Raw genomic sequence first — 22,743 nt, 5'->3', positions numbered from 1 at the left:
GTGCTGCTGAAGTCCAAGACAGCCTCACAGCAAAGAGAGTCTCTGCACGGCTATCAGAGAGGAGGAGAAAGCCTGGAGCCTGTAGACCGTGTCAGTGTTTCAAGGATGAGCAGGTTACACATCTGATTCTCATATGTTAAATGATAAAATACGTGAATATATTAGAAACGATGCTACTCTGCTTGTTTGATTCATTTACAACACTTGTTTACTTTCCATCAAATCATGAGTAGCAACATAGCACAGCTCATGTTTTAAATCTCTTCTTACATCTTAAGATCTGGCAAATTTTTGAGGGTCATTTCCTGTGAGAGTGGTCAATGTATCTGATGGAGATTTGTCTCTGCAGGATTGTTAAAGGATGTTCTTAAGGATGTTCTTGTGTCTTACTGCCTATTTCCACTTACAGCACACTCAAGTGAAACGCCAGCGCTCTCCAAGTGCAGTCATCCTTCCCCAGAAAAGGAGGAAAACCAAGGTTGTCTGTCTGTCCTAGACTTTCTGCAGTGGTGCTAAATTGATAACAAATAAATGATAGCTATATGTCTTCCACCCCTCAGGCCTCTACCTCAGATGCAGACGACACGTTCACAAGACCATCAGCCACCATCCCTGATGCTGAGCTGCCTCCGGTCTCAAATACAGCCCACAATCTTCGACCCTCTACTGTTGCACCTCGGCCAGACAGCCCTCTAAAGATCCACAACCGCTCAGTAGAAGAAGTACCAGCAGGTGTACCATGAAGTGGTCGATGATATGCTGAGGTCAGTGTGGATCAAACCTCCTTTTGTCCCCCGCCCGACAAAAAAAAAAATGGCTTAAAACTTTCTATTTCTTCTGTTCCTCACAGAGACGAGAACGGACAGCTCCGTCCATACAGTTTGGAGCTGGGACGCTATGGGAAAGACTGAACCGTCCCACAATGATTATGTCTACTGATGAAGACGGCCGCCTTCACGTGGACGTGACTTACGGAGTTGAAGAGTGTCCTCCTGAATTTAATGTGGATACTACAAAAGAACCCGAGTGCTGAGCTGAACAGCTCAGAGAAACAGTGAAAGGAATGAGAACAGTTACTGAGTCTGTGTAAATAAGCTTTAAATAATCTGTAAATAAAACTTTTAAATAAATTCATTAGTGACAAAATCATCTGCAGGACTCAAATTGCTGAGGCACCACCCCTCAGCTCCACCTTCACACTTTGCATTCACCGTAATTCTGTCTGCCCACTCGGATAAACTCCTCTTGCTCCTACAGCCTCCATCCTCTTCTAGAAGTTCTTGCAAAAAACTAAAAAAAACTAAATGTAACCAGAGTAAAGCAATCTCTCTCTCTTCTTATCTCAGAAAGAGCTGTCATAAAGCTTCTCACCTTTCAATTCATCTGTGCATCCAGCCTTTACATTACTCCCAAAATGTTGCCACAGTTGGCTATCACAGTCAATGAAAACTGTGCTTATGGTCAATCTCATAAAAAACTGTAGTTGTGTTCATATACAGGTGTGTCCCTCTACCCTTAACAATGACTTAAGCTGGGAAAGCTGAGAGGTCAGCAGGCATTTTCTGTTGAAAAGTTGAAAGTGATGCAAAAAATAAAGAAGAAGTTAGAGGAAAAATAAAGATATTTTGAATGCCAGTGACAGCATTTTAAAGAATCATTCCAGTCTTTTCAAAATCTTGTTTCTTCCCAGGTTTTCTCAGCTTCTTGCTGCAGACAGACAAACGGACACCTGTCCATTCTTAAGATGAAGATGTCACCATACGATGAAGTAACACAAGATGTCATAGTTTGACTGTCTTCTCAAGATATGTCACTATACTCTGAGCTGACCCATTGATGTTAATGATTCATCAAACACATCCATCAACACCAACGCCCATGTGAACACTCATAGCTACAACTGGAAACCGTTGGTTGAGTCATTGGCCTGATAACTGCCGTCGTTTGACCTCTTAACCTGACAAATATTTGCTGAATTGATGATTTCCATGTCAGGTTTTGCACAATTGCCTTTACTTATACTTCTTTTTGTTTTGCACAGAAAGATTTGACTTTTAGTTGTTAAACATTGGACTGAGCACATACACACATACACAGCAGAGTGTAAAGTGTCTGTGCATCTTTAGGTGTGTTTGCTGAAAAAGTAGTTTGACCAAATAACTGTAGTTCTGTGTTTCTGTCCTTCTGTGAATGTTTTTTCGTGTCTATTCCATTCATGTTGGAGACAAGAGGAAAAATGCCCATTAAGCTTTTGCTACATGCACTAATGTCACGCAACACAGGGATGATGTGTAGTGTAAAACAGACTAACACTGGGTCTCATTTGTTTGGTGTCTCTTGGCTGTTCACAGGTCATTTTTTCTAAAGACTTGATACATGTAAGCTTTAGACTTTTAATACGTCAAAGAATTGCTTTTGTATTAACTTTGACGTGAGTCTAATTAGACTTAAGCAGGTTGTGTCTGATCTAATGAAAAGACAAACATCCTTATTTTGTTTGTTTACTGATAAAGAATGAGTATCCTCAGCTACAAGGAGTATTGGCAGGATAAGGTCAAGGTCTCTCGATCACACAGTCACACAGTATTTCATTGTTTTGTCATATGCAGCAACACCAACACCTGTTCTAACTACATCATAGGTAGATTTGGAAACCCTGAGTTGCCTTAAAAACCTGATAACCACTTTCGTGTGACCTCTTGACCTGATCAGAATTTACTAAAATGATGATTTTCATGTATTCACTTTTATTTTGCACAGAAAGATTTGACCTTTAGTTGCTGGACCAAGCAGATTTACATTTTATACACAGACACACACACAGACAAGAACTGCTGTGTGTGGGTCTGATGTTGCTGTTGTAACTATGCTGCTTACAGGGAGCAAGTTTAAAGGGGCATTTTCAAGGCTAGTCATAAATCTTCAGTCAATAACAACCCACCAGGCTGTGCTGTGAGGTAGCAGTGAGAACAATGAGAACACCTGAGCCTAAAAAGGAAGTACTTTTTGTTTCTGTGAAATAGCTCCAAGCCAGTAGGACTCTGTCTTAACCTGCTTTGGTTTTATGTTTCATTATGGAGGCATGTGGGTTTTAAACGGCATAAAGTACAGTCTTCCATGGAAAACTGAACTGACTGATGAATGTCGGTTGGAAAGAATTTACACATCGGCCAACCTCACTGGGTGTCTCACTGCCTCCATCAGGATTTTGGTGGATGAGCCTAACAGAAAGAAGTTTAAACTCAAATAGCAAAGAAAAATAACACATCGGTCTGTGATGGATTGTAATTAATGATGTAATATAAAAGAGGTCACCTAAACACATGAGCTATCAATGGAAATGGAAAGCCCAGGATAGACTGGACTTAGTACATCGGGACTTAGCAGGATAGTTTAAATAAGACAAAAGATATAGACCAAAAACAAATGTCCATTACAGAGGACATAAATGGATAGGTTGGTTCTCAGGAGGATCACATCAAAGTTCTCACTCCCATTCTCATATTTACATAACATTTATAATCTTTATAAACATTTGACTCTGTGGCCTCCTTTCAGTGGTCACTCCCCTTGTATGTTTGTCCACTTCTTCGCGTATCTCCTGATATAAGCAGCACCTTTCCCTGCTCTGAATTGCATTCTTTCTCCTGTCCAGTCACGTAGAGCTCCTGGTCTTTCATCTCTACAGTCTAATACAACAGAAAGGCATCTTTCAGGTAACAAAAAACTCTAAAGTGTTGTGTTTTTAAGTTGTGTTTGGTTGTAATGAGATCAGTGAAGAACAGCTTTTTATTTTTGCAGAATACATCTTAGCTTTTGATTTTCAAGTAGTCAACGACTTGCTTTTGTATAAACGTTGACTCCAGTGTTATAAAACTTAATCAGGTTCCTTTTGCCTTACTGAGTAGACAGACATCTCTTATGTGTTAAGGTTGACCTATGTACTCCTTCAGGAGAATGCACCTCAGAATATGGAGGAAGAAACATGTTTATTACATTCACACAGACTCACACACAACAATACACACAACTCTGTTCTTAATTTTGTAACTGTGGAAATAGTTTGGGAAGTATTTTATTTCCAAAGAGAGGCATTTTCAAGGCTATTCATAAATCTTGTGTAAATAACAATAGTGAGGTAAATCACAGTGACGCAGCAGTGACAATCACCTGAGTCTGAAGGGGTACTTGTTTCTGTGAAAATGGTCCAAACCAGTAGGACCCTGTCTCAACTTTCATTGTGTGTTATATTCACAATTGCCACTGTAACCAAATACAAAATTAAACAAAAAGTAAGTTAAAAACCAAAATGTCTGTTCCAGCGAACATAAAAAAAAATCTTCGATGTAATGTTAAGTCTTTTGTGTGATTTGGTGCTTATCAAATTAATTAATGAATAATCCAAAAAGTAGCGATATTAATGCTAAAAAAAAAAAACAAGAAAAGAAAGAAAAATATTTCCTCCAAACAAAGCTTCTAAATTTTAAATGCGCAAATCAGTCCGTGCATGATTACATTGCTCCGCCCATCAAAAAGTCGACTGCGCGATATCGCCTCATTTATTGGAATGACGCATGTCGGTTGAAAACATTTACATATCGGCCAACCATACTGTCTGTCTCACTGCCTTTATCAAGATTTTGGTGGATGAGTATAATAAAGTTTCTGGCCACACTCTTTACTCCCTCATCTAAAACTGGATGCTGGCCTTACAGAAAGAAGGCAGACACAAGTTGGAATATAATTAAGGACATTTAGACATCTAATGTATTTGGGTATGCAAAATGAGGTACTTTTACTGTTTTCATTGTACATTTGCAGCTTGGTCCAGAAACTGAACTCCTGGTCAGTTACTAGGACCATACTGCCAAATTCACCTGCTTCTTGGAAGATTTTCTTTCCTTCCCTGCTAACCCCGAAGTAGCTGTGACACACTTCCTTTCTTCATTTTTTCAGTGGAAATACATTTTAAAACAATGATCTTTGCCAATTTGCAGAGGACACTTCATATTCTGATTAAACATTCATTTATGGTCACATTTTGCACCAGTGGTGATAAAAGGAGCTGTCTCTCATCAGTGGTCCCTCCCCTTGCTTTTTCCTCCTTAGCACATAACCTTGTATAACCAGCTCCATTCTCTGCTTTCATTTTTATTCTTTCTCCTGTCCTGTCACGTAGAGTGTGTTTCTCTTAAACTGTTGGGCTACAGCGTAATACCACAGAAGGAAACTTTCAGGCATTTGGGTGTAATAAGATTAAACCTGATGTGTTAACAACTTCCTCTTTCTGCATCCTAACCTTATTCATCAGTCTACAGAGGGTAAATCCTCTACACTATGTCATCTAACCAATCATTCAAAAACCAACATGAAGAAGCCTACGCCTCCCTGATGAGAGGCCTGAAGGAGCTGGACCTACAGATATCCTATGTTCCCAGTGACCTGGTCCTGATCGGAGACCATGCCTTTCCTTTAGCAATGAACAGCCGAGGTCAGGTGCTGATGGCTGCCTCTCTGTACGGCAGTGGAAGGATTGTGGTCCTGGGTCATGAGGGCTACTTGACAGCCTTTCCTGCTCTGGTAGAAAATGCTCTGACCTGGCTGAGAGGTGATGGCTCTGATAACCTCTCTGTAAGGGTGCACAGAAAAGTCAGTGCAGTTGCTAATAGCCTCCAAAAATCCAGCTTCCAAGTAGAAGTTGTGGGAGCCTTCAGTGACAACCTGGGAGTTGGTGTTTATGTGACCGATCCCTACAGCGTGGGCTCAGACCCAAAGGAGCTGGTGGCGTTTCTGAAAGCTGGAGGAGGGGTGCTGATAGCTGGACAGGCGTGGCATTGGGCTGCAGATCACCCCAAAGAGAACGCACTGCATCAGTTTGATGGGAATAAAGTGGCAGGAGTGGCAGGAATCTACTTCACTGAGCGTTATGGTGAGGCGGAGAACCTGCCCGTCTACCCTCAGATCCCGTCCTCCTGGAAGTCGTTAGCGTGAGTATATGTTTTACTGCACGTTTACAAAAGTTCCACTTTCCATATAATAACTTTAAATTTTGTGTGACCTTTTGAGCTTTTGAAAACAGTTTTTCTCTCATTGAAAGAGTCTTCCTAAGGTTAAATTTGGGACTAATACCATTTCTTTATTAGCTAATTTAATTTATATTGGGAGCGGGAGGGGAAGATCCTCCACAAAAGTCCATCAAAGGACTTAGTTTGTGTGTGTGTGTGTGTGTGTGTGTGTGTGTGTGTGTGTGTGTGTGTGTGTGAGTGACTCTATCTTTTCAGAAAAGTCAGTTTATTTTTACAGAGTTTACATAGTTTTCACAAATAGGTTAATTTACAAACCACTGATTTTTCTTATATGAAGAAATGTGTACAGTTATTCTTAAATCACTTTAATTCTGCACATGTCACTTTTCTATTCCACTTTTCAAATACAGGACAGGCAGGGATTTCAAGGATGACTTGGGGTTCTTACTCCAGGGGGTTTCAGAATTCAACCTCCCCTCTGAGTATCTGTGTTCTGAGGTTCTAGTCCACAGCCCACTAGCCTTGCCCATCGGCACTACAGAGGATGGACGACCATTCCTGGCAGGAGCCTACTATGGGCGAGGACGGGTCATTGTGGTTACACATGAAGGATGTCTTGGAGTTGAGGTAGAGTCAACATTAAATGTTAGTCATAAAATTTCAAAGTCAAAATCTTTAGAGGGTTAGGTATTAGACCTCAGGATGATTTAAAGTGAAATGTGTGCTGATTGGACTTGTCTTTGATATATCACCAAATCCATGACTTCCTTTGCTGCTGCCTTCCCTTCCTTTTAGAGTATGGCTCCATTTTGGAGAAACGCCATTCACTGGTTGGATGAAGGGCGCAGAGGGGTTGTTGGTGTCATGGTGGATCCTGCACTCAAAGTTCTGAGTGAGTCTGGGCTGAAGTGCGAGAAGACAAACTTCAGGAAAGACCTCAGCGTGTTTGTGTGTAAAGCGTATATCACTGAGCATTTGGAGGAAATCCAAAACTTTGTGGCAGAGGGAGGAGGCCTGCTGATTGGAGGACATGCCTGGTACTGGGCACAGACACATGCTGGGCAAAATGTACTAACAGATTTCTCAGGTATGAAAATGCACAACAAGGGTTTCAAAATATACAGAGTAGAAATACTGGTAGTGTTCTTATTTTCCACCTAATTGTCCATGTGTAAAATGTGTTGTATACATGCAGTGCTGTAACAGACTCATACATTATAAGGTGTGATATGTTGTGATAAGTCAAGGATCAAAAAGGAGTCTTCTCATTAGTGGAAAAAAAACAAAGTCAAGACATTTCCAACCACATGACTCAGTAAATTAAGTCAAACTGGCTTTACTTTTTTCAGGGAACAAGATCCTGAACCAAATGGGATTGAGCCTTTTGGGAGCAAAAATCCGTGCAGGAACATACAAAGCCGCTGTACCCAGCTGGCCAATTAAAGATACTTACCACTTCCGCCACCTTCTACACCGCTTCGCTGCCCATGTGACTACAGGTGTAGAACTTAGTAAGCATGAGGAGGGATGTCTTAAAAAGCTGGGCAACGACTGTGATGCTTACTTGCGCACAAAGGCACGTGGCTGCTTCTATTACACTCAAGTGTTGGCTGCACTCACTGACATGTTAAAGAGGTCAGGCCTGCCACAGGTGAGTAGAGAAAAAACATTTGAACAGCACAGAGTAGTGCACTGATCATTATATGGCAGCTGTTAACCACTAAGATGTTACACTAATATGTTCTTCTTTCAAGGTGAGTAACAGCTGCCCTGCAAAGACGCCAAAAGACCATCTACTCCTCAGTGTGGGATCACCTGTATATGAGTTTTGCCTAAATCCTGAGGCCCTCCTGCCCTACCTCATCAAGGATAGGCCACTGATGCCAGACGTCTATAACCACAGGCTCAAGATCGATGTTACCACAGCAGGTCAGATTTCATGTTTGTGGACAAATGTGTCAACTGTGAATATGTCACAACCAGTGTGCAAGCCACACTCAAACACGAAACTTAGTGGGTCAGATTCAGTGAGTTCATTTACAGTCCAAGTGATGTGATAACTACTTACAAAATCTTCAAGCAAGAGAAAATCCACAGTTTCTATCTACTAAGTCTGTAGAAACTCGTAATGTTCACTAGTGAAATCCTGAACTTCCGATCCCACATGACACAGAAACGGATTCTCCCCCACAAATTTCTCTCTCTCAGAGATAGACGCCCAGTGACACTTTTTTTTCTTCAAATTTGTGTGTGTGTGTGTGTGTGTGTGTGTTAGATGGGGAAGAGTGGATCAGCACTGGTCTCTACCTCTCTCCTGGTATGAGTACCTACATGGTGATGCCAACTGAGATTATCAACAAGGAGTGGAAGGTGAAACCTACAAAATTGTATAATTTAAAGTTCTTTCTCCTTCTGATGACACTACATGTTCATGAAAACCTCAAGTGAGGTTTGCATGACTCCTTTTTACCCTTTGTAACTGTAACAAGGTCCATTTGTAGTTGCAGCCATTTCAAAGATTGATGTAACGACCATGACATCACTCACAGGTGAAGCTCTGTTTTGAAGCTTTTGGGAGTGTTGAGTTATGCTGTGTTGTGCTGCGTGGCGTGCCGCAACAGCCCCTTAGGTTCTGCCTGGTTCATTCAATCTAAAGGACCAGCCCCACTTGATTTTTTCTGTCATTTAACAGCTCAAACCATCCCTGAAATCTCTTACTTGATTGGACGATATTGACACAGGAAAGTAATAGCACACCACAAGAAAGAAAATGTAATCATGACAACTGCTTTGTAAATCATTCCTGAATGCACTCTGTATTCAGGAATAAGGCTGTTTGCAAAGGCGACTGGTGTTGTTATTTGACGCTAAATCCAATAGATTTTCCATTTTATCTACAGATTCAGATAGGCTGTCAAACTGATGACCTACACAGAAAGGATGAGCTGAAGAGACCACCACGTGTTCATGAGCGATTTCCTGTTACATCAGAGATGATGCATGTGTCCAACCTGTGGGGGGGGCTCATCTACCTGGTGGCCCCACCCAACACACAAGTGAAGGGGTTGGAGATCATAGTGCAGAAAGCTGTAACTGTTCCATATTACAAGTCTGGTGAGTCTGTGGTTTATAACAGTGCTGTGTACTTTATGTCCATGGAGTTAATGGAAGATATCTGATAAGTCTTAATCTTATTCACTTGGATCACCTTCATTCTGATCCCAAGTGTTTTCAATGGACGATGCAGGTGAAACAATTTCAGTTCAACATGTTGAAAGTTAAGTAAAGAAAAGTAAACAAAAATCTAGTTAACAGCTTAACCCTCTCGTCTAAAACAGTGTACAAGGTTTGCTTAATTCTTATTATTCAAAGCCTTCAGCTTTACACAAGAGCCTGTTTTAAAACTTTAAAGGCTGTTTGAAGGGTGTAATCAAATGCATACAGTGGGGCAAAAAAGTATTTAGTCAGCCACCGATTGTGCAAGTTCCCCCACTTAAAATGATGACAGAGGTCAGTAATTTGCACCAGAGGTACACTTCAACTGTGAGAGACAGAATGTGAAAAAAAATCCATGAATCCACATGGTAGGATTTGTAAAGAATTTATTCGTAAATCAGGGTGGAAAATAAGTATTTGGTCAATAACAAAAATACAACTCAATACTTTGTAACATAACCTTTGTTGGCAATAACAGAGGTCAAACGTTTACTATAGGTCTTTACCAGGTTTGCACACACAGTAGCTGGTATTTTGGCCCATTCCTCCATGCAGATCTTCTCGAGAGCAGTGATGTTTTGGGGCTGTCGCCGAGCAACACGGACTTTCAACTCCCGCCACAGATTTTCTATGGGGTTGAGGTCTGGAGACTGGCTAGGCCACTCCAGGACTTTCAAATGCTTCTTACGGAGCCACTCCTTTGTTGCCCGGGCGGTGTGTTTTGGATCATTGTCATGTTGGAAGACCCAGCCTCGTTTCATCTTCAAAGTTCTCACTGATGGAAGGAGGTTTTGGCTCAAAATCTCACGATACATGGCCCCATTCATTCTGTCCTTAACACGGATCAGTCGTCCTGTCCCCTTGGCAGAAAAACAGCCCCATAGCATGATGTTTCCACCCCCATGCTTCACAGTAGGTATGGTGTTCTTGGGATGCAACTCAGTATTCTTCTTCCTCCAAACACGACGAGTTGAGTTTATACCAAAAAGTTCTACTTTGGTTTCATCTGACCACATGACATTCTCCCAATCCTCTGCTGTATCATCCATGTGCTCTCTGGCAAACTTCAGACGGGCCTGGACATGCACTGGCTTCAGCAGCGGAACACGTCTGGCACTGCGGGATTTGATTCCCTGCCGTTGTAGTGTGTTACTGATGGTGACCTTTGCTACTTTGGTCCCAGCTCTCTGCAGGTCATTCACCAGGTCCCCCCGTGTGGTTCTGGGATCTTTGCTCACCGTTCTCATGATCATTTTGACCCCACGGGATGAGATCTTGCGTGGAGCCCCAGATCGAGGGAGATTATCAGTGGTCTTGTATGTCTTCCATTTTCTGATGATTGCTCCCACAGTTGATTTTTTCACACCAAGCTGCTTGCCTATTGTAGATTCACTCTTCCCAGTCTGGTGCAGGTCTACAATACTTTTCCTGGTGTCCTTCGAAAGCTCTTTGGTCTTGGCCATGGCGGAGTTTGGAGTCTGACTGTTTGAGGCTGTGGACAGGTGTCTTTTATACAGATGATGAGTTCAAACAGGTGCCATTCATACAGGTAACGAGTGGGGGACAGAAAAGCTTCTTACAGAAGACGTTACAGGTCTGTGAGAGCCAGAGATTTTCCTTGTTTGAGGTGACCAAATACTTATTTTCCACCCTGATTTACGAATAAATTCTTTACAAATCCTACCATGTGGATTCATGGATTTTTTTTCCACATTCTGTCTCTCACAGTTGAAGTGTACCTCTGGTGCAAATTACTGACCTCTGTCATCATTTTAAGTGGGGGAACTTGCACAATCGGTGGCTGACTAAATACTTTTTTGCCCCACTGTATGTGACGCTGAAAAATTACAGAAATACAAAATACAGATACTATAGAAAATGTTTATATTTTTTAAAATGCAGTAATTCAAAGCATTTTAATAGATCTGCTCTATCTCTATCTCTCTTTGTTCTTTTCAGGTGCAACAACTGCAGCTGAATGGTTAACGCTGCGCACGGCTCCTGGGCCCTGGACAGAGTTGGAGTTTGAAAACATCGTCCTCACCGTACCATCACATGTTGTTCGGGGTCTGGAGCACCCCGAGGAGGTGGCCGCTCTCTGGGATGAAATCATGAGGGCCATTGCGGATCTGGCTGCCAAATCACACAAATTTCCCCACAAGGAGCGCTTTGTGACAGATGTGCAGATTTCTGCTGGTAAGTGCACTTTGACTCCCAAGGACATGAAACTAGTCCCAACTCACTGTGGATGACAAACAATTTAACTAAAACATCATGTTCATGCTCAGTGTGATACATTTTTATATTTGTTTTTGACTCTGTTGATGAGGGGATGCAAAGATTTCTAGAAAACAAAATATATATACAAAGAAAGGATGAGGAATATCAACTAAAGTAGATACTACTGGATTACTCACATACAACAAGATCAAGATGACCTGCAAAGGGTGGGATTTGGGAACTGACATGTGTCAATTCTGGTAGGTGAAAGAGGCAGGAAAACAAAATGTCATGTATTTTTCTTCTGTTAAGGCTGGATGCATTCAGGTTATCCCATCATGGCACACCATGCCTCAGCTGCTGAAGTAGTTGATGTTAAAAAAGGTAAAGAACTGTGGGGTCCCATCCATGAACTTGGACACAACCAACAGAGAAGCTGCTGGGAGTTCCGACCACACACCACAGAGTGTACATGCAACCTGTGGTCAGTGTATGTGAATGAAGAGGTGCTGGGCATCAACAGAGCACAGGTAGAGCAAATCAAGTGTTTTTGACAGTCTCATTTGTTTTATATTAGTCAACATCAAGAAAACTCTTTTTGTATCCTATCACAGCACATCACATACCTTTTTTGCTGTGATCACATGATTTCATAACTACATAACATAAATAGATTTAAAACTCTTATTTGTTTTACATCAATCATCATCAGAAAACTCATGACTGAGTTTGCTGTGATCACATGATTTAGCAACTATCTCATTCCATGTTCTTTCGTGCAGGCTCATGGTGATTTGACTTTAGCTAAACGAAAGAGTCGAGTAGAGGAGTACATCAAGGGAGGAAGGAAACTCAGTGACTGGAGTGTGTGGGTTGCCCTGGAAACATATCTGCAGGTGAGAAATTATAGAGAAATTTTGCTTGATCCATAGTAAAGAAAACACATGATATGAATACAGAGGTGGGTAGTAACTAGTTACATTTACTTGAGCAAGTTTTTGAAAAAACTTTGCTTTTAAAGTATACTCGACCCACCTCTGTATGAATAAGACTGAAAGACCATATAGACTTGCAGACTTATAGTGAAGGTAACATTAAATGGTAACAGGTTCTGATACTTTGGTCAAGAGATTATTGCTCCTAACATAAAAGACAGCTAATAGTTTGGCTTGTTGTTATAATTACCTTCTCTGTAGCTCCAGGAAAAGTTTGGCTGGGATGCCTTTAAGAAGGTTTTTGCTGCGTACCACCACATGAGAGACTTTCCTGATGACAATGACACAAAGATGAACCTGTATGCTGAGACTTTCTCGCAGACTGTGGGGATGAACCTGACCGGCTTCTTCAAGGCCTGGGGCTGGCCCATCAAAACAGCCACTGAGAGGAAACTGTCCCAGCTGCCTTATTGGAATGATCACCCCATGACCCAGTACAGATGAACTAAACACGACTGCGAAATAAAGAAATGTAACGAGTGAAACTTTAGTTCATTAAACGCTTTATATTAATCTTTTTATAACATTTATTGCATGCAGAGGAACGTTGTAGCTTTTTTCACAGTATTTGCACTGATCATTTGCTCCAAATTAGTACCCCTCCAATTTAACTAGATTTCTTTGAGTAAACTTGGACATTAACATGTCCTCTGTGCTTATTTTTATATCTGGGATTGTAAGAGAGGATGGGAAGAACTGTAAGTTGGGTTGCAGTGTAGAGGAGCTAAATATTATTATTGCTGTTCCTCAAAGTGAAGATCTGTTGCCATAATGTCAAAACGGCTTAGCTCTGTGAATTATAAAAAGGTAATTATTTAGCATACACACAGATTGCAGCTGGATTGTGAGCTGTGGTTATGCTGTTGCTTTTTGGTTTAATCAGTAATCATGTTTTTAATGCAGCAAGTAGCATTTCAGTAAGTCTGTATAATTCTGTAACCCATAATTATCACTCTGTAATAACCATGTAATGCTTTCACTGAACTTTGAACTTGTCAATCGCTATGGGACAACCTGGACTCATTTGAGAACTGATGCACACAATAAACAATAGTTGTATAATTAAGTCTGTCGGGGGTTTTTTTGTTTTTGTTTTACTATATACACCTTCCTGCAACACAGGCTGTTTGTTTTCCTTTTCAGACATAATTATGATGAAGAAGCCATCATTCACAGCCTTGCTCCCAGTACTTACTACTTTGAATGCATTTATTTCCTCTCACGCCCACGTCAACGTACTCTTGGCTTCCTTCGACATTGCTAGGTTGTGGATATGATAGAGTCGCAACATATGCTCATTAATCAACTATCTAAATTGCCACATTCTTGTCTTAGCAGGATCAATTTCTTTGCAAAACTACTCACTGGTGCCCGATGCTCAACCTCAAATGAAACAACTGCAGTTCAGATTTTCAGTATGTTAATTACGGTTGAACAAAAATATTGCATAACAAACACAATCCTTTCATTTCATGGGGTGAAAAGTAATTGGACAAATTAAAGAACTGAAAATAAAATGTTCATTTCTAATACTTGGTTGAAAACGCTTTGCTGGTAATAACAGCCCGAAGTCTTGAGCTCATGGACATCACCAGATGCTGGGTTTCCTCCTTTTTAATGCTCTGTAAGGCCTTTATGCAGTGGCCTTGATTTATTAAACTCCTGACTTCCTTTGACTGCATGTTTTTGTCATTGTCCATCTATATAGTAAAACAACACCCAATCAATTTGACTTTTTTCCTAAACTGTGCTGGCTTTTCTTGGCAACTTAAGGATGGCTTGTTTTTCTGCATGGAGAGCTCTTTGGATTGCATTTTCTCTGGTCACAGTGAACTCTTCCAAATGCAAGCACCACATCTCAAATCAGCTACAGGACTTTTGTCTGCTTAACTGATAATGACATAATGAAGGAACTGCCCACACCTGCATTTGAGTCAATTGTTCAACTACTACTGTTCCCTTCAAAAATAGGGTGGCACATGTTAAGGAGCTAAAACTCTTAAAGCCTTCATCCAATCTGAATGTGGACGCTGAGAGTCTGTATATTATGTCCATGTCCATTATATAACTATAATTGGCATATGTTGCAGTGAACAGGTAATAAAAAAAACTTGTGTCAGTGTCGAAAAATATATGTACCTAACAGTATGTATATGAAGAGCCTCAGCTGGGCTCAGGCAGTTTGAATCATTCATAAGTCTGTGATTGTATCATTATTTCCTCTTCTTTTTTGTCATAGTTTTTTCTTTTTTTAAATGAGTACAGTCTCCCAAACAGAGGGTCATCCCTGACCTGACCTGAAGTATTTCAGCTGTGCAAGAAACTCAGTATTGGAACATGTGGGTGGCCCCAAAGACACATGAAGCTCAGTGAGCTGGGACTCGTGGATCCTCCAGGCATTCTGGTTCAGCTTGGGATTCTGAGGAACCACATTCGTCTGGGTGGCGTTGAGGCTAGGGACTGCAGGTAAGAAGTAAAAGAGGGACAAGATTACAGTTTCTCAGTCCAAATAAAAGGTGAGAGTCTAGATGAGTCTAGAAGTGGCTTAGTCAGTACTTCAAATATTGTAGAAAATTATTAAATACAAGCATGTCTAGAAAAAAACGTTGAAACATAATGCTGTAGTTCCGAGAGCTGTATTTACGTATGGTAAAGCTGAAGAAGCATTTTAAATGTCTTTAAATAAAAAATGTTAAGCTTTGCCTGGCCTTTCTCATAATGGTAGTCAATCTAAACTTTACTTTGCAAGTCTAAGCTGTAGGTTTATATGTAACATTTTATTATGTCAGCTTAAAGTGTAGCTAATATAACACCTCCTGAGAGTCAGTTTAATCACCAATTTCCAGCTTATTCACTGTATGACAGCATTTACAGTTTAATTACAGGTTTAAGACTCCTGTTGTTGCTCTGTCTTTATCACAGGCCCTCGATTGGGCTGAGTGTGTACATTGAATACAGTACTGTAGACTGCACAACCTTCTCGCCTTCCTTTGCGACACAGTTACTAATAAATAACCACATTATCCTTGTGCTTCTCATTTTTATTCATTTATTTAATATTTAATAGTAAGGATTCATTGGTTTAAAAGTTGTAAAACAACAATATACAATTAAAAGATCCTTAAATTTACTGCCATCATTGCTTTTATGCTCTGCAATTGTTGTAAAACAACTCTCCCACTGGCTGCGCCGTGAACTGCTGCAAGAATGTTTCCAGTTTATCCAGAGAGAGCTGCTCCACCAAGTTGTCCTCTGTGTTTCTTGCTCTGGCAGCGCCGCTCTGAATGGGTCTGTCGTTGTTGTCCACACAGCAGTAGGCATTCCACAGGTAGTCTGGGATGTTGACACGCTTAACATTGTTTTTAACAATCCAGCTGTCTGCAGAAGGAATGGCACCGACCAGCACGTACGCGTTAGGGCACTTCTCCAGAAAAAGCTCAGTAAGCTGGGACTCGTGGATCCTCCAGGCATTCTGGTTCAGCTTGGGGTTCTGAGGAACCACATTAGTCAGGGTAAAAGTGGCGTTGCGACTAGGGACTGCAGGAGAGAAGGAGAAGAAGGACAACCTTAAAGTCTCTCTGTCCAAAGAAAAGGTGAGAGCCACGATGAGTCAAGAAGTGGGTTACTCATTTTCATTCAGCAATTAAAATATTCTAGAAAATTATAAATTTCAAGCATGTTTAGCAGAAAACATTGAAACATAAGGCTGGAGATGCTGCTCGTTAGTTAAGTCTATCTATCCTCAGCTGCTGCAGTCAAAAACAATTCCCCAGTCCTGTACTGCCATCTACTGTCTACCCTCCTGAAAAACATACAACCTGGATGGTGTCCATTGGGGTTGAGGTGACCACGGTCAAAGCCTGAATTTGTGTAGTCCTCATTCAGAGCTTGTCTCTCTCCAAGGTAGACACCAGGGTGATCCTGCCCCAGCCAGTATCCATCTTTCATCTCTCCCTGCCAAGACCGATCTACCAGCTAAGATGCATGGAAACAAGATAGCAAATAATTAATTCCTTACGATCTAAAAATGTCTAAAAGAACAGAAAATGTAAATTTTATGACTCTATATTCTTCATACTTTCTCTCTGACATAAATATATATGCAAAATAAGCTCATGTGGAACAAACCTGTGGCTCTACAAACCACCTGTTCTCCCTGCCACCTCCATTACTGGGCTGGAATTGATAGGCAGAGTAGACAGCAATGCGATGGATGGTGTCATACAGTGTGGCAAAGTGATACCTGATGGTGCAAATATTAGCAATAGATCAGAAGTGCTACTATGATAAATAAAGAACAAAGAAAGTTTTCGTTCTAAAAGTGATAAGCAGCAGTTGGATTTTCAACGATACCATAGAAAAACAGTATTCTGAGTACACATTACAATGCTGTGTATGCTGATTCAGTTTTAAAGTATTCTTTCTGCCGGTTTACTACCTGTTGACAAAGCGCTGACAGAGGCGGGCAGCACCAGGTGTGGATGCTCCCAACTCAGGCACCTTTTCTTTGTAAAAGTACTTCATGCATTCTGGTGCATCCTGGGGCAAAATGATAAAATACATAATAATTAATAGTAACAGAAGTGAAGCTATTTGATAAGACACATATTTAATTATTCTGATAATCTGGAATAAGAAACCAACAAACCTCAAAACGTTCCACAACATCTGCGTGGACAAAACAGAGGAGCGGGAGAAGAGCACACAACGTTATGAATGTTTGCATTCTGGATCAGAAGTGTGGTGTCTGAGATTATTGACCTGAATAAAACACAAAGCAATAACACTTTTGATAACAAGGCGTTACATTACAAAGTATATGCTGCCATGTATGTATAGCTCAGGCCATCACGTATGGTACAAATAAGCTAATTGCTGCTTTGGACCATCTGTGTTGATATTTGTGTGTTTCCACTCACCTGCTGGTGCACCTGTCTGCTGCCACAGTTCACCCTGAAGAAACTGGCTTTTATATGTGACTTCTCACCACTCCCTTTCACTCTGTTTGTCCAGTTTTATCTGAGCACATGATATTTGTGTGGAATGAACCAGAATCTGCTTACCAAAGAGCGGGTGCGGCTGACTAGATGATGTAGAAAATGGTAAAATTAGCACTATGATAGTGAGAGTGTGAGTAAATCTTAGTCACTTGCTTGAGTACAAGGGAGTACAGTGTTCTGTTTAAAAACAAAAGAAAGAAAGAAAGAAAGAAAGAAAGAAAGAAAGAAAGAAAGAAAGAAAGAAAGAAAGAAAGAAAGAAAGAATATATCAGCAGTAATATAGTATTCCAAAATATGTTCCATCCATCCATTCGCTTCCGCTTATCCTTTTCAGGGTCGCTGGAGCCTATCCCAGCTGTCATAGGGCGAAAGGCGGGGTACACCCTGGACAGGTCGCCAGTCTGTCGCAGGGCTAACACATCCAAAATATGTTTTATGCTCTAAATATATTCTGACAAAATGACATTTTGATTAGAAAACTTTTACCTCAAAGTATTCAAAACAAACACTTACTGTTTCTGGTTTTAAACCCTGCTGTGCATTTGATTTCTTGCCTAATACTCTATGAAATCAAGAATCACATCCAGTAAATATTTTTAGCTACTGTCTGATTCTTTGGAAACAAGAACATTTCACTGCGTGTCATTCAGAAAGTTGCATGTTTTTAATGATTGGTTTTTAATGACTGTTTCCCTACTAACAGGCTCATACAACATAAAAACCTCTTACTTCCAATGCAGTTATTTGCACTCCAGATCACCTCCTGGAATATTACTAGCATGCGGTTTTGACAGATTTACTTACACTCTCCAACAATCAGTTCTTGGTTGGGCAGCACAGTGCTATCTGTTCATATGCTGATTTTCCCACGATTACAACAGGAGCTACAGTTAAACCTCACATATGGACTCTTCACAGATATCCAATATATTTAGTTCAGCTGATTAATCTAACAACTTGTTTGCATTTTGACTTGTTCCATTTACTCAAATAGGCCAAGAGGTCATCACAGAAAGTTAATACTGTTCATCTGGAAGCAGCGCTTCCAGAGGTGTGAGAGACACATTTCATCACCAATCAAAGTGACTTCTTCGGACAGCTGAAACAAAAACTAGCATCATTTCCTAACAATGAGCCATAAACTCAGCTTCATGATCATTAATATGTAAACTGTCTTGACCATTGATTAAAGGTCATGATTACAGTTCAGAGAGTTGGGGAATAGACGCAATCAAAGTATTGTAAGCTTGTGAAAGATGGACTCTTAGGCCAGATTCTTGGTTCCAAAACGGTTGTTCCCTTTGCACATAAATGGCATCTATAGCCTCTTTTCCACATTACCTACTTGGGTTGGCTCAATTTAAGACAACTCTACTCTAGTCAGTTTCAGTTGTTTTCCATTACAATTGATCCATTACAACCAACTCAGTTCACTGAAGTAGGTGCTAAAAAAATAGGTGGTACCAGGTACTATCCAGATGAGCAGTAATACTCTTTAATTACTAATTGCTTTTTTCAAGTAACGAGTAAAGTAAGGGATTACTATTGCAAAAAAGTAATTAGATTACTATTACTTTCTCGTGAGATTGCTGCTTTACTGAGTTACTAAACCATGATTTTTGTCTCATGACAATGAAATATGAGCATGCAATGTCTGTGGCAGCAACACGTGTGTAGATCAAAAATGTAAAATAGGGATTAGATTAGATTAGATTAGTTGAAACTTTATTAATCCCTCGGGTGGGTTCCTCCAGGAAATTCGGTTTTCACAGCACGGACAGAAGTTACAGAATGTGAGCAGAAATATACCATATATACACATATATAAATACAGAGTATACAAAAGGGATAAATAGAATAAATAGGAATACAAGGGAATTGCACATTTCAAGTATGTGAGTCTATTGCACCGTTGGATATTAACAAAAAGTATTGCACAGTGAAGAGGCACTACAGCTTAGTTGTTCCCCCCTCCTTTGTCCTCCTGTTTCCTCTCCCTCTCCCCTCCAGAGAGGAGTTAAACAGTCTGATGGCGTGTGGGACAAAGGAGTTTTTAAGTCTGTTAGTTCTTGACTTTGGGAGAAGCAACCTGTCACTGAACAGACTCTTCTGGTTGTTAATGGCCATGTGCAGAGGATGCCCAGCATTGTTCATAATGTCCAGCAGTTTCTTTAATGTCCTTTTCTCTGCCACTGTCACCAGAGTGTCCAACTTCATGCCGACCACAGAGCTAGCCCTCCTGATCAGTTTTTCCAGCCTGGATGAGTCCTTCTTTGCTGTGCTGCTCCCCCAGCACACCACAGCATAGAAAAGTACTCCAGCAACCACCGACTGGTAAAACATCCTCAGGAGCTTCCTGCAGATGTTAAAAGACCTCAGCCTCCTGAGGAAGTACAGTCTGCTTTGGCCTTTTTTATACAGGTGCTGAGTGTTGCATTACCAGTCCAGTTTGTTGTCCACCCACAGCCCAAGGTACTTGTATGTGTTGACCATCTCCAGCTCCTCTCCTCTATCTGAATTGGCAGTATACCTGCTCTGGACATCCCGAAGTCCACAACCAGTTCCAGGTGGTTTGTGTGACTCCATGTGACAAAGTTCATCACCAGACTCCTGTATCCCTCATCTGGAGAAGTCAGACAACCATATAGGGCAGAATGTTGTTGAACACGGAAACTTGTTTAACTGTCATTAATTAAAACCTGTGCATGTGATATTCTTTCCAACGCGAGAACAGCCATAAACTGTTCAGACTACTTCCATCAGGAAGGAAGTTCTGCACCATCCGGTCCCGTACCAGCAGACTGAGAGACAGCTTTTTCCAACAGGCCATCAGACTGCTGAACACTTCATAGACACCTCACCTTTACTACTGGAACTTCAACACATGCACTCCACACTGTATATAAATGCCACTTGTTTTGCACATGTCCAACTACCAACCTCTGTAAATTTCATATATTTTATTTTATTGTTTACTCTATTTAATTTGTAAAATATGTATGCACACACACACACACACACACACACACACACACACACACACGTAGAAAAACATTTAGTATACACATCCAGTAATGCATACAGGCTTATATTGTACATATATTTATTACTCTCAGATTTAGTGTCAGGTTTCAGTTAACGGACTCAGGCGCAGACCGGGACTCCTTACAGGATTTACAGATTTTATTTACTCAACGACACCAGGTGATGCTATTTACAAAGTGCTGGAGGGAGGGGAGGGGGGTCCAGGGTTCCGGGGTATGTGAGGGATAAGACGGGAATCTGACGCCCTCCAAAGGCTCTCTCTCTTCACTCCCCACACTGGGGAAACACCATCCACTCACTCGTCCACGGGATGACAGGCAGGCTGGGAAAGGTCCGGGATAGATCTGTACACAGAGATGATAGTTAGAGGCGAACAGACGGAACGAACTCACAGATCCTTATTTCAATCTACTGAGCGACTGACGCTGATAACTCAACGATCCAGCGACGAGTGACACAGTGCTGCTGTCTTAAATCGGCCTTGTGATTATCCCGATCGCAGCAGGTGCGTGGGCCAGGGGCGGGAGCCCATAATGAGCATCGCCCCGGCAGGAGAGAGAGAAGAGAGAGAGAGAGAGAGAGAGAGAGAGAGAGAAGAGACGAGAGAGAGAGAAGAGAGAGAGAGAGAGAGAGAGAGAGAGAGAGAGAGAGAGAGAGCGAGAAAACATGTTGCCTAATACAGAATCAGCTGGTGAGGCACAGGGACCATGACAGTACCCCCCCCTCAACGGGAGCCCCCCGGCGACCCACCAGGCTTATCCGGATGCAGACGATGGAACGCCCGCAGCATGCGCCGGTCCAGGACGGCCGCCCGAGGGACCCAGGACCGCTCCTCCAAGCCATAGCCCTCCCAATCCACCAGGTACTGGAAGCCACGCCCCCGCCGCCGAGAATCCATGATACGGGTGATCGAGTAAGCCGGCAGACCGTCCACGAGCCGGGGGGGAGGAGGGGGCCTGGAAGGCGGGCACAGAGGACTGGACCGGAGAGGTTTAACCTGAGACACATGGAAGACATCGTGTATCTTCATGTTGCGAGGCAGCTTGAGCTTAATAGACACAGGGTTAACCAAAGCCGAGATCTCGAACGGGCCGATATAGGCAGGAGAGAGCTTCCTGGATTCCGCCCGGATGGGAACGAAGCGTGTGGAAAGCCATACCTTCTGCCCAACAGTATAGGCGGGAGCGGAGGACCGGCGGCGGTCAGCGAAGCGTTTGTTGCGGTCCTTGGTGCGTAAAAACGCAGCCCGGGTGGCCTTCCACACCCGACGACACCTACGCAGATGCGCCCGGACGGATGGCACTGAGTGTTCGCCTTCGATGGAGGGAAAAAGAGGTGGCTGGAACCCCAGAGAAGCTTCGAAAGGGGACCGGCCCGTGGCGGAGGAGGTCATGCTGTTGTGGGCGTACTCGATCCAGGGCAGTTCCTCGCTCCAGACGGCCTGGTTGGAAGAGACGACGCAGCGCAGGGCCGCCTCCAACTCCTGGTTCACCCGTTCGGACTGGCCATTGCTCTGCGGATGATAACCAGAGGAGAGACTGACCTTAGATCCCAATGAGGTGCAGAACTCCCTCCACACACGGGACGTGAATTGAGGACCCCGGTCAGACACTATGTCATCTGGAATGCCGTGCAGGCGAAAGACATGGGTGGTGAGCAGGCGAGCAGTCTCCAATGCTGTAGGCAGCTTGGGCAGAGCAACAAAGTGAGCCGCCTTAGAAAAGCGGTCAATGATCGTGAGTATGACCGTATTACCTGCAGATGGCGGGAGGCCAGTCACAAAATCCAGAGAAACATGGGACCATGGTCTGGTGGGCGTGGGTAAGGGATGAAGTGAACCCGAGGGTGGCTGGTTTGGGATCTTGTTTCGAGCGCAGGTTGTACACGCGGAGACGTATTCCTTGGCGTCCCGGCTCAGGGTGGGCCACCAGAAGTAGCGCTGCAGGAAAGTAATTGTGCGGTGTATTCCTGGGTGACAGGAGAAACGGGCTGTGTGTGCCCACTGTAATATCTGAGACCTGACAGGTTGGGGAACGAACAGGGCCGCCTCCTGGATCCGGTTCGGCTCTCTGAGCCTCGCGAATGGCCGACTCGATTTCTCAGGAGACAGCCCCCACTACACAGGTGGCCGGAAGGATGGGAGCAGGGTCCGCCGGGTCTTCGGAGGTGGAGAACTGTCGAGACAGGGCGTCCGGCTTGACGTTGCGGGATCCTGGCCTGTAAGTGATTGAAAAGTGGAAC

General features: G+C 42.4%; 2 protein-coding genes and 1 long non-coding RNA gene across 4 annotated transcripts; 2 read left to right on the top strand and 1 right to left on the bottom strand.

The window, feature by feature from the left end:
- Positions 1–5: 5 nt before the first annotated feature.
- Positions 6–1,596, top strand: LOC102300301. The gene is made up of 4 exons (XR_316047.3): positions 6–113; positions 410–478; positions 561–764; positions 851–1,596. It is a non-coding gene; the product is annotated as an uncharacterized LOC102300301 (long non-coding RNA).
- A 2,045-nt stretch (positions 1,597–3,641) lies between these two features.
- On the top strand, positions 3,642–13,500 carry LOC102299993 (TRPM8 channel-associated factor homolog). 2 transcript variants are annotated; one of them, XM_042222763.1, is made up of 12 exons: positions 3,642–3,716; positions 5,312–5,987; positions 6,437–6,653; positions 6,822–7,113; positions 7,376–7,677; positions 7,781–7,955; positions 8,302–8,396; positions 8,927–9,140; positions 11,202–11,438; positions 11,775–11,992; positions 12,245–12,358; positions 12,659–13,500. In XM_042222763.1, the coding sequence occupies exons 2-12, from the start codon at positions 5,338–5,340 to the stop codon at positions 12,899–12,901; spliced, it is 2,757 nt and encodes a 918-aa protein (XP_042078697.1). In that variant the 5' UTR covers positions 3,642–3,716; positions 5,312–5,337; the 3' UTR covers positions 12,902–13,500. The 2 variants fall into 2 exon arrangements, with proteins under 2 accessions (XP_042078697.1, XP_005926615.1); XM_005926553.3 differs by having other exon boundaries at positions 3,647–5,987.
- A 1,986-nt stretch (positions 13,501–15,486) lies between these two features.
- si:dkey-243k1.3 (endonuclease domain-containing 1 protein-like) lies at positions 15,487–17,461 on the bottom strand. The gene is made up of 6 exons (XM_005926560.3): positions 17,377–17,461; positions 17,106–17,218; positions 16,896–16,996; positions 16,586–16,700; positions 16,276–16,432; positions 15,487–15,994 (listed from the first exon to the last, which is right to left on the bottom strand). Exons 2-6 carry the CDS (start codon positions 17,181–17,183, stop codon positions 15,603–15,605), a joined length of 843 nt encoding a protein of 280 aa, XP_005926622.1. The 5' UTR covers positions 17,184–17,218; positions 17,377–17,461; the 3' UTR covers positions 15,487–15,602.
- Positions 17,462–22,743: the final 5,282 nt, after the last annotated feature.

Source organism: Haplochromis burtoni, unplaced genomic scaffold (assembly GCF_018398535.1).
Source record: "Haplochromis burtoni strain Fernald_Lab_line unplaced genomic scaffold, NCSU_Asbu1 Contig_94, whole genome shotgun sequence".
Classification (NCBI taxonomy): Eukaryota; Metazoa; Chordata; class Actinopteri; order Cichliformes; family Cichlidae; genus Haplochromis; species Haplochromis burtoni.
Note: the sequence above shows the minus strand (reverse complement) of the source record. Positions and strands in the feature narration are given on the sequence as shown.

Bases quoted from the DNA above. Each gene is read 5' to 3' on its own strand.
- LOC102299993 (XM_042222763.1), top strand. From the start codon at position 5,338: ATGTCATCTAACCAATCATTCAAAAACCAACATGAAGAAGCCTACGCC. The intron at 11,993-12,244 runs GTAGAGCAAATC...TCTTTCGTGCAG, and splicing joins TGGGCATCAACAGAGCACAG to GCTCATGGTGATTTGACTTT. The intron at 12,359-12,658 runs GTGAGAAATTAT...CCTTCTCTGTAG, and splicing joins CCCTGGAAACATATCTGCAG to CTCCAGGAAAAGTTTGGCTG.
- si:dkey-243k1.3 (XM_005926560.3), bottom strand. From the start codon at position 17,183: ATGCAAACATTCATAACGTTGTGTGCTCTTCTCCCGCTCCTCTGTTTT. The intron at 16,701-16,895 runs GTAGTAAACCGG...TTGCACCATCAG, and splicing joins TGTCAGCGCTTTGTCAACAG to GTATCACTTTGCCACACTGT. The intron at 16,433-16,585 runs GTTTGTTCCACA...CATGCATCTTAG, and splicing joins GGTGGTTTGTAGAGCCACAG to CTGGTAGATCGGTCTTGGCA.